This window comes from Miniopterus schreibersii, assembly GCF_964146895.1.
Source record: "Miniopterus schreibersii genome assembly, chromosome: 10".
In the NCBI taxonomy this organism is placed as follows: Eukaryota; Metazoa; Chordata; class Mammalia; order Chiroptera; family Miniopteridae; genus Miniopterus; species Miniopterus schreibersii.
Genome location: NC_138110.1, coordinates 47,381,564 through 47,399,622, shown reverse-complemented (window position 1 = coordinate 47,399,622; position 18,059 = coordinate 47,381,564). Strand labels below are relative to the sequence as shown.

At 45.1% G+C, this 18,059-nt stretch overlaps 1 protein-coding gene across 2 annotated transcripts in view; it reads right to left on the bottom strand.

The window, feature by feature from the left end:
* The window catches only part of GNAL (G protein subunit alpha L), a 96,333-nt gene that overhangs the window by 66,504 nt on the left and 11,770 nt on the right, over nt 1–18,059 (bottom strand). The window contains exons 1-4 of one of the 2 annotated variants that reach the window (XM_081149643.1): nt 5,582–6,059; nt 5,424–5,496; nt 4,663–4,717; nt 4,382–4,501 (exon numbers count right to left, since the gene is read on the bottom strand). In XM_081149643.1, the coding sequence (XP_081005769.1) occupies nt 4,382–4,501; nt 4,663–4,717; nt 5,424–5,496; nt 5,582–5,723 (390 nt within the window). In that variant the 5' untranslated portion in view covers nt 5,724–6,059. Of the gene's footprint in view, nt 1–4,381; nt 4,502–4,662; nt 4,718–5,423; nt 5,497–5,581; nt 6,060–18,059 lie in introns of those variants that run through there. The other variant, XM_081149642.1, reaches the window with a different exon arrangement.

The following is an 18,059-nucleotide window of genomic DNA, read 5'->3' as shown; positions in this document are numbered from 1 at the left end:
AATGAGCAAGTTCAAATGAAAATGAACAGAAAAGCCAATACATTTATTCATCTCTTCTTTTCCTATAGTCACATGCTTTACAGGACAAAAAAAATGCAATTAACCCAAACATATTTTTACTACTAAAGTTTCTTTGAACACTGCTAAGTAGTTACGTGCATGTGTAATAAATTAACTGCCACATGTGTGAATGCACTTTTTAAGCTAAAAGTTGGTGCTCTCTATTATTCGGAATACTTGGAACCCAGCAGGCAGCCCATGGGCTCATACGAAGGTTCCAGTCAATCTTACTGCTCCCACAGACCTGAAAGGGACTTGAAGCTGCTACGCCAGAAAGTGGATCTTAATTCTGTGATGAAACGCTTCCTGACCAGGTGAATCCCAGTCTGTTAATGTTTCCTTCTCATTTCTGCGTTCTCCTTTTCAGTCTTCCTGCAGCCATGATCCAAATCTACAGTGTGCCTATTTTTTTTTTTTTTTTTTTTAATAAAAATGAATGAAAAGTGTTGCAATTGGGTTTGGCAGCCTGTGTCCATCTCTCTCTAACTCCTGATCTCCTTTCAACACCCACCCTTGACTTTAGCTACGCTGGGTTCTTTCCACCATGGTCCTTAGTTCTTAGTGCTCTGTTGCTGAGGACCCACTACGAGGTGTATTACCACGAGGCCTTTGGTCAGAGCTCTGCAGTCCTTACAGAGTTTCTCCTCTGATGGCTACAGAATTTCTAGTCTATCCCACATAAGTCAGCATTAAATTACACAATATTTTATTGCTCATTAATTTTATATTATATATTATATATACTATGTTACAGACATCTTGTTTCTTCACTAACTCATAACTTTCTTGAGGCTAGAATTCATCTTAGACTTAGGCTTTCTTTGTGTAACTCACAGTCCTCACTACGGTGCTGAGCGCCTGGCAAATACCTGACTTCAGCACACATTTCTTGAGCATAACTGCACTCATGCACTGCTGAATGACGAGACATGTTCTGAGAAATGCATCATTAGGCAATTCTGTCGCGTGGACATCGCAGCGTCCACTTACACAAATCTAGATGGGATAGCCTACTGCACACCTAGGCTTTCTGGTACAGCTATGACTCCTAGGCTACACACCTGTACAGCATGTTACTGTACTAATATTGTGGGCAACTGTCACACAATGGTATCTGTATATCTAAACGTATCTAAACATAGAAAAGGTACAGTAAAAATACGGAATAAGAGATAAGAGATGATACACCTGTACAGGGCACCTTCCCTGAATGGAGCTTGCAGGAAGCTGCTCGGGGTGAGTGAGTGAGTGGTGAGTGAATGTGAAGTCCTGGGACATCACTGGGCGCTACTGCAGACTTGATAAGCAAGTTTTGTTCTTTCTTCAGTAATTAACCCTAGCTTACTGTAACTTTATAAACGTTTTAATTTTTAACGTTTTGACTCTTTTGTAATAACACCTCCCTCCTTAGCTGGAGAGGCACCCTCTATGCTGGCCTTCTTTCTGTTACAACTAAAGTTTCACATAATTAAATCGAAATTCAAATAAAAGCAAAAGGAAGAGCAAAAGAACAAAAGGGAAACCCACGGGCGATATTCTTAAGAGGAGGGTCTTAAGACACCTTGAGAAAAGCTTAGACTTTCCATTAAAATGAACAATCTCATGTGCAATTTTAAATTCAGTCTTCTGATTTTTCCTTCTTCAACTAAAGAACATGGAATTATTTATAATGATAGGGTGTATTTGGTTCAAAAATCATTTTATATCTACAGAAAAATAAACTTAAAACCCTCAAGGAATTACATGTGTCACCAGGAGACTTTCAAGATTTGATCTCAAAAAAGTACTAGATTTAGTAAATTAGTGTTACGTTTACTATTAAAAAAATACTTGATTTAGCTCTATTTTTATGATTTCTACAATATATATTTTCTTTAAATAAAAGTTAATTTTCTTCAAATGTAGCAAGTAATATGAGAATATAAGTCAGAGATTTGCCTTCGGATCATCAAAATGTCAATCCAAGAACTATTTAATCTAATAACGTGAGTGAAACAAATATTTCAGAGCACTATCAAATAAATGTTACTGAAAATGTGTGCATATCAAATAAAAAATAGCATTTTCAGAAGCAAAGTTATATATTTAGATGTTAATTCCCTCATTTAGATATGTGTAGGCTCTTTTATAAATATAATCTCATTTGACACAGAGACACAGAGCACAACAGAATGTTAGGCTTAAAAACTACCAAAAAAAGTATTACCTCTGAAAGAGCATTATCATTACATTTGCATCTGCTGGTCCCTAATTCTTTTCCTTGATAATTAATTATGATTCTCATAACCATTTTTAAGTAGCCTCAACACATCTATATGAAAATACATGTGTGCAAAGGAAATGGTTTCTCAAGTTTATTTTTTAAAATTAGTAATATTCATGATTTCGCTCAATAAACACTTTCACAAACTAGGTGCTCTGTAATCCACTTGAGAGTGACTGACTGTTTCTGAACTTCAGATTAAATATGGAATCTGCTTATCATGTGAGAGTCTGTCATGAACAGGAAAGAAAACGTGTGATTGATTAACACATCTTAATCCTAACTTCTCATTATACGCTACGAATAACTTTTTCCTACATCAGAACTATATAAGATGCTTTACGGTTACTTTTAGGTGAACAGGACAGGGCAAACTTGAGAACTTCAGTATGTGTCTGTAAGTGTGCAAGTCGGAAGCTGAATGGGAAGGCCACTCCTGCTCTCAGCCGGGACCTTGCAGTTCTGGGTGACTGCTGCAGCACATAAAATGCCACAGGGTGCCGGGCGGACATCCTGTAGCTCTAGCTGGCTGAAGCACTGCTTTGGTGCTACCTGCCTCCCACCCCCCCATCACCCCCTTTATACCCCCTCCAGGCCATCCAGTCAATTAAAGACACAGTTTAGTAAACAATAGTGGGCTCTGCTGTGCCAGATGCCTTATCCCTTTTTCTAGCTATTTTGCTATCCCTAACTCCTTTTTAAAAATTCAAGAGGTCTCACAGGCTACCTTGGAATGCTTACCAGAAGCAATAATCTCAGGAGAGGATGCAAATATAGCTAAAAAAAAAAAAAAGTAATTCTTATTTGCCAGCTCGATACAGAGCCCATAGGACAACCCCGCTGTGCTGACGTGCGGAAGAGAAGGGGTAGGGCTCAGTGGGCACACACCGGCCCGAACTTCAGTCAGCGCAGGGCAGGGCCTATCTATTGAACATACTGGTTTCTGCATCAGCGTCCCTGGGGAGAGAGGATTCTGAGAATGAGAACTGTCTCAAGACCACCATGGCAGGCAGTGAAAACTCTGAAATACTGTAATTGATGGGTATGCATACACAACACAAACATATTCTTTTTTCAGCACAACTGTAGCAAAAACGACTTTCTGAAAAATTTAACAAATATATTTTTCTTTGAAACGTGCTTGATCTAATTGCCAAATAACAATATTTTAAAGAAATGTTTATTCCCAAACAAGAGAAAGCTAATAGTCATATCACCCTTTTGCATAAGCAATACTGCCGTCCAAGTGATTAGGAGGTAAAGCAGCCCTAAATCCTGCAGGTGTAAAATGAACTACATTTTCCTATCATACAGTGAACATTCAGAAGTAACCCACAGTACTATTTAGAGCATGCATTCCCTTTCCATTTGATCCGAAGGACACACACCTTACAAGTAAACTGAATTCTGTTCTATTTTCCCCACAGGCAATCACATATCAGAGAGTACTTCTCTGTACTCATGGAATTTCTAAACATTTATTACCTTGGCAACTGCTTCACTGTTAATTCAGAAATGCACACAGGAAAAAGCACTATAGATAGTTCTTAAAGGTATGCTGGCTTCCTGTTGATCGACATCCCCAATACATCCACAAAAGCGTGTTTTACAGTCCTGCTGTCTTCAGTATTTTTAACCAACGTTAATATTTTGATACAGAGGAAAGCATTTCTTTTAAGCAGAGCTAGGTTTTGAAGAAAGTTAATAATGCATTAATATTAACGTTGATTCTCACGAGCCACCTCATTAGAAATGGTTTTGCCCTGACAGGTGTGGCTCAGTTGGTGGGAGCCTTGTCCTGTGCACCAAAAGGCTGTGGGTTTGACAACCCCTCCCCCCGGGTCAGGGCACATACCTAGGTTGTGGGTTCGATCCCCGGTCGGGGCGAGTAGGGGAGGCAACTGATGGATGTTGCTCTCTCACATCGATGTTTCTTTGTCCCTCCCTCTCTCTCTCTCTGTCTAAAAATCAGTAAACATATCCTTGGGTGAGTATATAAAGGAAAAAAAAAGGTTCCATCTTGCGCCACTTAAAACATTTCAATAAGGATTTACATACCTGGGAATATTCAAAGTCCGTGATAGGGGCTATACTCTTGATATAGTCGGATCGAAACTGATTTTCTGGGTTGGCCAGTGGGACTGGAGGTATTATGGTACTCATTGCTGAAATTATCGTCTAAAGTGGAATAAAGAAAAACATATTTGTGGATAAACAGAACACTTAGGACACTTAGACTCCATGTGTGATAATCTAACATATAATTTCTGTCTGTTTAGTTTTAGAGAACAGGGTACTTAACTTGTCTAGTCAACAACCATTTGAGTAAAAGTCCTTACCACAATAGCATCTTTAACATTCTTCCGGATGTCCAGAATTTTCTGCTTCTTTTCCCTGTATTAAAAGAGAATTGTTATTAATTTAATTAATCGCTAGCACTGATTTGAAGAAACTGGGTGGGATTTTAAATTTCCAGCTGCGGCACCTGGCTAGACTGGTTTGCCCAGAGGTCGTCAACTCCCAGAACAACAGTTTTTATCCTCAAAGCTTTTATCTGGGGAAGGGCAACATCGCCCTTTTCTAATCTGTACCCTAAACAAACCTGAGTGCACACATTACAAGCTACAGCTTTAAACAACCACGCTGGTTGCACAGAACATGGCACACCTGTCATGAATGTTGCCTATAAAAACTACTAAGCTACACTTGGATATATATTTGATTAGAATCTATCCATGTGTTGGCAGATATGAATCAAAACAGATGCAGACAAATGATATAGAGAGAAGTATATATTGTTGACATATTGGTTAAGTGCGTTCAGAGCAATACCAAGAATACAGATACCAAGAACAGGCATACCTCAAGAATGCCTAATAAACCACGTTTTGTTATTTTATCTTTTGATCTAGACACTGCCAGAAAAAACACTTACCTAAAGATACCAAATTCAACAAAACACCCCTCTGTTTTCCTCCCTTAAAGGAGTGTTCACGGACTGAGTTAACCGCCTAGAGAAAGCACTTTGGGGAAGGCTGGGAGAGACCTGACAAGGTGTGCACGCCGTTTGGGAGCAAAACCGAAATGGATCATTTCTTACTCGGGATTAAATCCATTGACGTGCAGGATCCTCATCTGTTTGACGATAGTGCTTTTCCCGGACTCCCCAGCCCCTAGAAACAAACAGAGGGAAGGCTGTGACCGCGGCTGGAGGCAGCGCTCCGCTCCGCTCCGCCGGCAGCGCTCCGGCCGCCTTACCCAGCAGCAGCAGGCGGTGGGTCGCTTTGTAAGCCAGGCGCTCCTTCTGCAGCTGCTTCTCGATCTTCTTGTTGGCCTCGCGCCTTTCTTTTTCATCGACGCCCTGGTCTTCCGTGGTCTTGCTGTTGCCCAGACAGCCCATGCCTGCCCGCTCGCCTGGACGTGGGGCGCAGCTGGGAGCTTGCACACAAAGCAGGAGAGCCGCGGGCGGTGTGGGCGCGGCGACGGCCTTCCCCGCGCTGGGAGACGGGCTGGCGTCCTCGGCGCTTTCCGATCAGGACGCGCGGTCTTCTCCCTCCCCCTGCCCCGCGCAAACTCCTAACTCAAAAGGGCACCAGGAAGACGCATGGAGTCAGATGTTCTTTAAAGATAACTGTCCAGAATTTTCTGCCGCAGAAGCAGCAAACCCTGAAGGGAGACGGGGCAGGGAGCGCGGCTCTGCGGGAGCCAGCCGGTGGCGCTGCGCCCTCCCCGCCCCGGCGCTCCCCAGCCGCGCGCTCAGCCCCGCCCCGCTGCGGGCGGGAACCACCGCACCGACCCCAGGGGGCGCCGGGGGCAGCGGGAACCACCGCACCGACCCCAGGGGGCGCCGGGGGCGCGCGGGAACCACCGCACCGACCCCAGGGGGCGCCGGGGGCGCGCGGGAACCACCGCACCGACCCCAGGGGGCGCCGGGGGCGGCGGGAACCACCCGCACCGACCCCAGGGGGCGCTGGGGGCGCGGCGGCCGGCCCACTGGGTGGTGGCCGAGGGCAGGGCAGGAGGGGCAGGGGGTGCCGCCGAGTCCCCGCGGCGGCTGTGCGCACCTGCCACCTGCCACCTGCCCACCTGCCCACCTGCCCGCTCTGGAGGCGGCGCGAGACCTGCGCTTCCTCCCGGGTCTCCGCTGGGAAGGGAAGCTGCCGGCTGGGGGTGTGGGGGGGCAGGGGGGCGCCGGTCCCGGGTGTGGGGGGGACGCCTCCTGCGCTCCTGGTGCTGGAGGGTCCGCAGCTGACCTCGAAGGGCCCCGCCGGGAGGCTCACCCTCGTGGGGCCCCGACCGCCGCCGGTGGCTGCCTCGCGCCCCACGCGCAGGAAGGGTGGGTCTGGGAGCGCTGCCCTCGGGTGCCCGGGAGGCCGCGCGATCCTAGAGTCTGTGGGGGCGGATCTGTGAGCAGCGCCCGTCACACGGCCTCTGCTCCCCCTTTCCTAGGCGATCCCAGCGCGCCCACGCCGCCGCCCCGCCCGGCCCGGCCCTCCGCCCGGTTCTCCCCGCAGCCGAGCTCCGCTCTGCAGGACGCGCCGGCCGGGACCCGGCGTCGCAGCCCGGGAACCGCGAGGGCAGGGGGCGGGCGTGTGCCTGCTGCGCCGCGACCGTGCGACAGCCCCCGGCCTCCCTCCCGCACTCGGCCCCGCGCTCGGGGGAAGGAGCGGGGCAGAGGCGACCGCGCAGCGCTCCTGGGCCCGCGCCGAGCGTGGGGACCGCGCCCCTGGGAGACATCCGAGCTGGTGGGCGCCCGCCGGCACTGTACAAGGATTCCTTATTTATTTATAATCCTCGCCCGGGGATACTTTTCCCATTGCTTTTCAGAGAGAGAAGGGGAGAGAGGGAGGGAGGGAGGGTTTGGCTGAGGTCCGTGCCCGGCGGGGATCAACCCGGGGGCCCTCCCGTCCAGCCCTGGCAAACCTAGGGCCGCACAGGGATTCCCTCAGGCGCCTTGGCCAAGCGCTGCCCTCACGTGCTCCACTCTTCTCCGAGCCCACAGGTTTCCTTCACTTTCCACAAGGCCTGGCCTCTGGCTGCAGGGAGCAAGGCCCCTGCCAGGCCGGCCCTGCGCCGGCCGCGTCTCCACCCCGTCAGCTGTCCCCTCTCCTCCCCCCTCCCTTCTTTCTTCAATCTCTTTTCTACTGGCTTGTGTCCTTCAAGGACACAAACACATTCAACTCTGTCCCACTGAAAACCAACAGCACCTCCTCAATCAAAAGTCCACAACTTTCCTCCTGCCCACCACAGCCAAGAGTTAAAAAGGGGATGGTCCCCAGTCCTTCCTCACCTCCTGCTCACACCTCAGCCCCTGGCGGCCCACCTCCCCACACTGAAAATGCTCTCACCGGGGTCATCAAAGGTGTCCCAGGGGTTAAACACCACCCATGAACGTTGGTCTTTACCTTCTCTGACCTCTTTCTGGAGCTGGCACTGGATGGTCTTTGATTTCCTGCCAGCCCGCTGGCTGCTGAATCCCCCCTCCTGGGGAGGCGCCTTGGATCCAGAGCAGCCCTTCTCCCCTTAGGCACAGCCCTGCTGGGCTGACTGTATCCTGCCTGCTCTGCACACACAGCTCTATGTCCATATCAGATCTCCAGCCCAGCTCAGCCCCGAATGTCCAACCGGAACACGGAAGTCATTCCTGACTCCCTTTCCTTCTTGCTAACCCAAATAGGATCTTCTTGATTTGTGTCCTGAACATCCGTCCTGTCCTTTCCACCCCATCTGCCACTGCCACGGTCTTAGATCACTAATCTCACCTGGATTTCGGCAGTGGCCTCCTGCTCCCTTACTCCAGTGCACCCGGCATGATGATGCCACAGTACACTCCCAATCCAACCACGGCACCATCACCACCACCTACAAGCCCCCGGCCACGGTCCTTCAAGATCGGGTCAGTGCAGACTCGGGCTTCAGGCCTCACTTCTCTCCTCTCCAAGCGTTCCCCCGCCCTATCTGTTCTTCTGACGGCCTGCACTTCCTGCACACCTTAGTTCATCCCGTGGCTACGTGTGCCAGGGCTGCTTGGCCTCTTCATCACTTGGCCAATTCCCAGTTTTCCTTCTAGCCTCACCCCTGCCTCCACAGTCAGGGTTAGGCCTTCCTTCTCCACGGTCCATCATCTCACTGGGGCCCTGCATCGAAACTTTTGTTTACTGCTCTTCCAAAACTACACTAGACTGCGGACTCCGTGAGGGCCAGGCTGACCCGGGGGAGGTGCCCTGTGAATCTTTGCTGAATAGATGAATCACTTCACGAATGCCAAAGATAACTCCTGCTTGAAGCATGGCTTCTCAGTAAAGGAATTTCATGGTCAAATTGAAAATTTATAAAATACTTGTCCAGTTTAGTATTATATTGAAAATAAGAATACGCTTTTAAAAAACAAAAGCACTAAATCACTCTTTTTGATAGGCAGAAGCAACCATAGAAGTGCTATACAGCATTCTGAGCTAGGTCTTTTGTGGAAGGAGACAATTTAGCATTGTTGTCAGGCCTCGCACCTGTCTGTGTTAACACAAATACTCATACATGGCATTACCAACCTGGCCTGTAGTGTGGCTGATGGCCCAGTCAGAAGGTGAGAAAAGGTATATAAAAATAGCATAGTGTAGTAGAATGTTTATAAAGATTTGTCTTTTTTTTTTTTTTTAATGCCAAGATTTCTATAAATTGTTAGTGGGAAGAGAAGGGGGAAAAACAAATCCCACGAAAACTTACAAAAGGAGAATTAAGTTAGAACCCAGAAGCCACATTTTTAAGGCAGCCTGATATTTAGTTTCCCTAAAAATATAGCAAAATGTTTCCACTTGTTAAGATTTAGGAATTAGGGTTAAAGAGAACTTTTTATATGTTGAATTTCATATGATTACATGAACAGGTCTAACAGAACAGAGGTGCACTATACGACTTCCACAATGCACTGCTAAATTCTCTAAAACATAAAAAGCAATGTCCTTATACTGTGATGCAGCATTTCTTAAAAGAAACGCAAAGCCAACCTTACCTAGTCCGACCTTTATCAGGTAGGAGCTCAACACACCTTTTAAAAAACACACCTAGTCACCTGGCCTTTTCCTTGCCTGGTTTGGGAAATTGATCATTTGTGTTTCTAACCATGGGATCAGAATTCAAAACCCCAGCTGGCTCCCCTGGAGCAGGGGAGCGGGGCTGTGGGGAGACAGCGCAGCCCGGAGCTGCCGCAGCGCGGCCTCCGTCGCCAGGCAACGGCGGCGCCCCGTGGAGCAGCGCAGGTGCACACCCACCTGCAGCAGCCAGGTGCCGGCAGGGGGCAGAGGCGGCCGGCCCCGGGAAATGCTGGGGGGGGCTGCAAAGGAGGGGGGAAGCCCTGGTCACATCTGGGATAACTGGGAAGGTGCAAAATTTGTTTCTCCTAAAAATAAGAAACAAAATTTGTTTCTTGCCAAAGAAGTTTAAGAACTAGATGAAAATATTCAAAGAAACTGTTTCAATTTATGACAGGCCTAGATCTAGGAGATGCTGAGCTAGTTTGGAAAAAAGACTAGAGTGCTATATAGCACAAGACAGCAGATAGTTGAATTTAATTTAAAAAAATCAATACTTAAAAAATTTAGTAATGGTTTTTTTCAGTAGCATTTTATACCTTAGAGGTTAATAAAGACGAAAACTAAATAAGACTTTTGGAGCAGTATACAAAATTTTTTTAAAGAACAGGAACAAAACAGTTTAGGAAAGGTGAAGAGTCACTAATTCAGAGCAATGACAACGCTCCAAGAAACCAAGGACTGCAGCCAGTCTCGTAGCGAGCTTGGTGGCGCGAGCACAGGGGCGTCTGAGTAACTGGTGCGCACACGGCCTTCATCCCAGTTTGTGCTATTTTAGACAATTTGCTGTTGTTTTATCTCTTTTCTTTCTCAGTATCTTGGTGGAAATAACCTGTGTAGATTATTTTCCATTCTTAACAGCGGAGCTCACTCCGTGACCTAATCACAATATGCTTAAAAGTATTGTGGTTAATTTTTTACGTTTTTATAGAAAAGCAGGGAAACATTTCCCCTCTTGTACATAATGCCTTGCAATCAAATATCTTATTTTATTGAAATACTTGTCTCCTTTTTTCCCCCTTCTTACTCTGACAGCCAAAGTAATACTGTATTAAACAGCTTTTGGCAGTATCATCCATAAAGGGTAGTAATACCGTCTTGTTCAACTGACAGCTTTAAACACCAAAATAGCAGCAAATCATAACGGAAGGTTTGCGGTCTCTGATCCCACCCCATGTCCAAAAACCCAGGGCTGAAATATCTTCACTGGCATACACGACTCAGTGTCACAGGCTAGAGTTTATCACAGCATGAAAATAAGAGGTGGTAGGCTGCTGAACCCCCATAAAACAGAAGGGGAATCTACAAACAGAATGAAGCTAAAAAAAAAAAAAATCTGTGAAAGCCACCAAACAGGGTCAGGTTATGAGAAAGAAATGGCCGGAGGGTAGTCGGTGGACTGTTAATGAATGTATCGCAAGAGGAACCACACACATCAAAACTATACTTAAAACACATTTTACAAACCAGAAATCAAATAATGGGCTCAAGGACCAGAGGAAGAGTGAAAACTAGCATTTGAACAGTGAGATTAGCATCTCTATTTGTTTAATTCTGTTCTTTAACCTCAAATAGCCTAACAAAATATTGGACTACAGGGCAGAGATTCAAACACATGTTTAATTATGTTTCAATACTGACATGAGGTTTCAAAAATAATCTAACCAATTTTAAAGTTGTTGTTGTTTTTTTTTTTTTACTAATTAACAAACATCAGATGAAGTGAAATGTGAAACTGTGAACAAACCCCCCAGACATGAATAGTTTAAATCTTAAGGGACATTTTATGATAAAACAGTTTCAGCACTTAGTTTTAGACATTAAGTTTTATAGCCCTCAACTACATTCACTAACATTTTCTTATAAAGTAAATCTGATCTGACTCGGTAAAGTCCCTGATTTGGAGCAAAAAGAAAGACGAACAACATAGTATGCATTTTAAATGCTTATCAATGTTCTCTTGGTATCACTGAGGTACCCTTGTGGGATGTCAGGGCTGCCAGAAACGTGATGACAGGAATTCTAGTCTTAACACGCTCATTCGATGTTGGACTTCAGCAACGCCTGCCTGCCTCACAATTATCATATTGTAAGCAAATCATGTAGCAATATGATGTAAGGAAAGATAGTTAAGAGAATCCAATTTTGTGTCTACCCGATGCAGATTCATATCATTGAACATGTTTATTTCTACCCACCAGCCAGATATACTACAAAGCAGGTAAGAAAACTCTTAGACCAATTTCTTACGTTCCTGAGCAGCTGGGGAAGTACGAATAGCACACTCCAGTCATTCAGAGGACAATGTGTGACACTATGTATCAACCAAGTGGCTGAAAGGTGTGGCAGGACCTCTAAGTGGGATGTGAGGGTTCACGGAATTGGGAAAAGCTTCCACAAGGAGGAGGGACGAGGCATGTCTTGAAGAACGGTGGGGTTGGATCACGTAGGGAAGGAACACAGGCCAGGTGAGGAAGAACTGCAAGGTAAAAGCAATGGAAAGGGAACTGGGCCTGGCCAGGTGTGGCTCAGTGGTTGAGCATCGACCTAGGATCCAGGCGATCGGGGTTCAATTCCTGGTCAGGGCACATGCCCGGGTTGCGGCTCGATCCCCAGTCGGGGGCGTGGAGGAGGCAGTCGATCAATGACTCTCTCATCACTGATGTTTCTCTCTCTCTCTCCCTTCCTCTCTCTGAAATCAATAAAGATATATATTTTTTTTTTAAAAAAAAGGGAATTGGTACTGCACAGGAGGGAGACAGGCCAACAATGAAAACTGCCTCAGAGACAGGATGAACCAGGTGAGCCATGGGAAATACATATTCTTGGCATGGAAATTTTTCTCAAGCCATGCGCTCTCACATGAAGTGTGGAGCTTAGTGACCGACAGCATGGGCTGCTGAGCAAAAAATGCATGGGCTCAAACCCCATGCTATTCTCCGCTTCTTTCCCTGTAAATGGTCAGGACAACGACATTCTCCTCACAGCGACGTGGTGAGAATTATGATGAATCAATTCACCCAGCACAGTGCCTGGTGCGTAGTGCACTCTCAAAAGATGTAATTATTATTTTAATGCAACATTAATTTAACAAATACATAGCCATTTTACCCCTCTACCTTATCCCTCCTTGAGATCTTCTGATTTTCCCCACTAGGCAGGCACGCCAACAACGACCTATAGTACTGGCAACAAAGATTTGTCCAATATCTACCGACACTCAGCTGAGCAAAGTACTGGCTGCTAGCTGGGAACATACAGGCCACGAGACATGCTGGAAAAACGACAAGGAACACATAAGTAATAGATGAATTCATAAACAAAATGTGGTCTATGCATGCAATGGAGTATCATTCAGCTTTAACCTTTATCCGATGAAAGGGAACTTTAGTTCCCGGCAAGGAGTGGGTCCCGCTGGCCGAATTTAAATGCTGATGGAATTTAAATACCGTCTTTTAAAGGTTAAATACTCAGAAACCTAAGCATATACGTTCTTTTTTACAGGCAAAAGGAAAGAAACCATTATTTGTACAGTTGATCCTGAAAAATATATGGAGTTTGTATGATGCTGTCTTTTAAATGCCGTCTTTTAAATGTTAAAAAGGAAGGACATTCTGATACATGCTACAACATAGATGAAATTTAAGACACTATGCTAAATGAAATAAGCCAGTCACAGAAGGACTAATATTGTATGAGTCCACCTAGATGAGGGACCTGGAGTAAGTTCATAGAGACAGAAAGAATGGTGGATGCCAGGGGCTGTGGGTGGGAGGCAGTGAGGAGTTAGTGTTTCGTGGGTACAGAGGCTCGGTTAGAGAGAGGAACAAGTCCTGTGGACGGACGGAGGCAATGGCTGCACAACACTGGGAATGCACTTAATGCGCAGAACCGCACACTTAAAAATGGTTAAAATGGTAAATTTTGTTCTGTATATTTTAGCACAATACAAACAAGAAAAAATTCACATGTAGAATCTTCATCATGACAGTGGTGGAAGAGAGAGCTTTTCTTTCTTGTGGTTTCAGGATATTTGTTTTGATTCTGAATACAGTTCAGTGTCTTCAATTCCTTGTTTAGAAACAGTCACTGGAATTACAGTTTCCTGCCAGCAGGTGGCAATGAACAGCCTGAAGGACCTTGAAGGACTGAAGGGTGTTTTCAAATGAGTCCACTTTCGTACACTTTACAAGGAATTCAGCCCCTTGTTTGTCATGTGTTGTAAATACCCCACTCTTTCATTTGTTTTATTTCTTTTGGACTTGTTTACAGCATTTCTTTCAGTAAAAAAATTTTTTAAATTTAATGTAAACATGTTTATCACTATTTCTCTTTATGGTTTCTGGGTTTTATTATCTGAGTGGAGAAGGTTTCCCACATTTTAAATAAATTTATTCATATTTGTTTTTAAAAAAAAATCAGTGCATTCCCATTCATTCATTCACTCACTATAGAGCATTTTTGCATACCCTTCTTCCCTATAGAGCCTGGAGATTACAATAATGAATTAGACACTGTCCCTGTTCTCAATCGGCTTAACAGTCCAGTAGAAAGGGTCAGACAAGCGATCAAGTTCTCCAGAGACTACAGTGGGAGCACAGAGAGGTGTGTGTGTGTGTTAAATTATAGATGTGAAGAAAAAGTATCATTTTTTTCCTCCAGAGAAATTTATGCTAACCTTCGTAAGCCACCCCTCACCTTAATTTTAAGACACAAAAGATGCATTATTTCCAGCATTTCGCTGATCATCACCATAGTTACAAGACGCACAGTATTATCCACATTTTGCAGATAAGGCTGTTGGTCTGAGAGTCGCACAGGGGCCTAAACGGGGTGGAGCAGGTCCGATCTCAAAGCCTTTGCCCTTTCCCGAGGAACTCTAAGGCTCTTACCGAGTGAAAAAAAAGTCACACCATACTCTCTTCCACTAATTTCAAAAGGAAAAAAAAAAAATCAAACAAGCCCACTTCTTTTCTAACTCAGGCAGATTAATCTGCATATAATGACTGATGAATTAGTTAACTCTTTGCCCAGTTGCCTTAGCAACTGGTTTCTTTTAGAATTTGGCTTAGTTACAGAGTTTAAAGCAACAGTATTCCTTATAATAGGATGCCAAATTGTATATAAATTAAACAGAACCTAAAATTGTTTTATCACAGGTGGGAACGATGTACCTTTCTCAACTTGGAATGGTTCTTCCTAAAACTTGCAGGGCTGCTGACAAAAAACAAGGGACACAGAGGCTAGTATTTGTCTGCATCTGCCATTACATGGTTTGTTCATATTTGTCATTGAGTAGGAACCATTTGATGGATTTAAGCTATAGACAAATTAAATACTGACGTTCAATAGGGAGTCTCTGACTGCAGGCAAATCCCACACCATCTTGGATATATTAGAGCCAGGATTTCCAGAGGAAGAAGGGACATGGAAATTCAGAAGGCAAGAGAAAGCCTGTGGGATGGACTGAAATTGTAGTGACTGGAATAAACTCCCTATTTCTAAAATATGTATGGATATGCTCATAATTATGTGCACATATATGTATGTACATTTGTATGCATGTGTATGTATATGTGTGTATAAATGCATATATTTCTTAGTTTTGTCTGCTGAAAAGGTCAAGATGTTAAGACGCCAATAGCAGAGAACACACCTAGTGCCCTAGTCTTGGTCTTTAGTATGATTCACCACCAAGGGAACCAGTGCTCCTCAGAGAAATGGCCGATTCCAGGGTGGGGACAGGGAGCTAACTACTAGATAAACCTGGAACATTGTTATGCCAGAAAGCAAGAAAGTGCTTTAAACATGTTGGGGGACCCATCACAAGAACACAAGAGTCAGACTGAAGGGGCTCTCCTTTGGTCAAATCTGGAATGATTTGAGCGTCAAAATATTTAAGTATGGTAATGAATTCTACACCACTGAAAATTATAGGAATATCACATGTCCGTGCCAATAACAAATAGGTAAATAAGGAAATGGGGGAGAAGGGTGACCACCAGGGCACACAGACGGACTCTTGTGTCAGGCAAGGTTCAGCAACAGAGGCTAAATCTAGGGGGGCATTTTCACAAGGAACAAGTTATCTCTGTGGTCCCCCCACCAACGGCATATTAGTTGCAAAGTAAAAAGTAATAATCACGCGGTGGAGGAGCCAGACAAAAACCTGGGTAATCAAAATCACCACCACCACAGGGGGAGGAACTGGACATCGTCTGTTTCAGATGGAGACCCTGAAAAGACACACATCATCTACGCAGTGTTCCCGCAAGGGAGGCACAGCCTGAGCTAAACATCAGGCAAACCTAAAACTTAAACAAAAATAAGGGGACTTTTCTTCAAAAATGGCAATGTTACAAAAACAAACAAAAGACTGTGGGAATGTTCTAGGTTAAGGGAAACTAAAGAGAGACCAGGCTCTGGACTGGATTCTATAATAAAGTGGGAGAAACACTAAAAAGTAATTGAGTCAACTGATAAAATCGGAATACAGATGGTAAATTGGTGTATTTGTTTTATCAATGCTAACCTTACTGACGCTGCTAACTACAGCTTGGTTACGTAAGAGAATATCCCTATTTTAAGAAGTACATGAGGAAGTCTTTCAGGGGCCACGACGTCCACAGCTAACTCTCATGATTAGGGAAAAAAATCCTGTATCTACACCTCTACCTTCTATTTGCAGAGCAAATGCAGAGGATGAGGCAAACGGGGGAGATGTGAACAACAGGTGAGCCTGGGTGAGGGGTATCTAAGGGTTCTCTGTATTCTCATTCTTGAAACTTTTCTAAGTTTGAAATTATGTCCAAATAAAAAGGTAAACAATTAAAACAGCACCACAGGGGTTCTCTGCTCTGCACAAGGTTCACAAGAGACCTGAGCTCTCTCCAGGTGGCGTGCTCTTGTTCAGCCTGCACAGTCACAGTGTTGTGTCCTGTACCTTAGCGGCACTTCCAGTGCAGAACTAAGGTAACAGTACAGTGGTGTCGGGCAGCTAGGAGCAGCCTGACCATCCTGCTCACTGTGATGGTCAGCGCTCCTTGAGCCGGGCAGTTGTTGCGGGGCTCCCACCACACAGTTTGGGCTGAGGCCTGGAAGGAGCTGTCTCTGGTTCCCTGCTGGCCCGAGGGGAGAGCCATGGGGCTGGGAGGTGGGTAGGCTAGGCAACGCCCATTGCCAGTCGACGCCATTCCTGTTTAAATAAAGTGTTTTTTTAAAGTACCTTATCTTTCCTTGATTTCATAGGATCTTACAAAAACCAAAAGAAATGATCAAAATTCTACACTTGCTAGTGTTGTTTTCTTTCATATGAGAGGGAAATGTCTGCATGCAGGAAGCTTTAAAAAAATAATTGTATTATGGACAATTTCAAACAGATGCAAGAGTAGACAGAACAGTAACGGACCCAGGCACCAGCAGTCATCAGCTCATGGCCCATCTCGTTTCATCAATTCCCCACCTCTCTGGCTTCTCCAGTACTGTTCAAAGCATATCGCACCACCCATACATCTTTCAGTGTATCTGAAAAATAGAGGCTCTTTTAAAATACTACAACTGCAGTGTCATTGCTGAAAAAACTGACAATTGCATAGAATCATCAAATATGCAGTGTGTGAGAAGGCTCCTGACATCGGGCTCTGAATGGGGGCCTGGTTTCAATCAGAGGTCCCTAACTAGTCCCAAGCGCCAGATGTTTCAAGGACCTCTGAATATCCATCCTCTCACCAACCCCAAACTGGGAATTACTGCTGCAAGATACTGGTGATAGGAAGAATGTGACTTTTATGGCTCCTGATGTTCTCCGATTGGCTGTATTTGAACAGAAATTAGAAGTACACCTTCTACTTAAAAAACACCACCACCAAGCTGCAGATGCACAAGAGTAGGAAACCGACAGAATCGTTCTGGATCCCATGTTGATTTGATGCTGAGAATTTGGTTATTTCTTTGTTATCATCTTTTTCCTTTTAAAAACTGAGTATAGAATAAAAAAAAAAGTTTGATTACTTTCAATCTAATCATGTTTTTATTATATGCACAAACTGTCAAGCCACTGCTAGACTTAGCCAGAGCTTGCTGCCCCTGAGGCATTCAGGCCACACCCCCATGCTTTCAGCCCCAGAGCTCCAGAGAGGATGGTTTTAACCTAATCCAGTCTGTGTGATTTGACCCTTTCGTGTAAAGGAAGGGTTACCGCCCTTCCCCAACTCCCCAACTCTACCAAGAAACTACCAGTCCTCTGGAAAGCCTTCTTCAGCTGAACTAAGAGCTGTCTGAGAGGACGAGGCCTCTCTCACCCCTCAGTCTGTGCATGGTGAGACAGGAAGCGCTAAAGTCGCAAAAAAGAAAACAAAACCCAAAAACGATCTGGAAAACATTGAGAGTCTGCAAATCAACACTCCTGCAAACCTCCCTGCAACACGGCTCAATAAAATGCCCTCCCTAATACGTCAATTAGTGAGAAATAAGAGCTACTTCACCTCTGCACTCTCCTTCAGTTCATCATCTTCTTACCTGCTTGGTAGGTAGATTTCATCTGTGTAGATTTATCACTGATCTCCCCAAGTGTTTATGGAGGGCTGATGACAGGCGGGGTTGTCCCGAGGAGTCAAGGACTCACACAGATGGGCTGTGGCTTCTGTTAA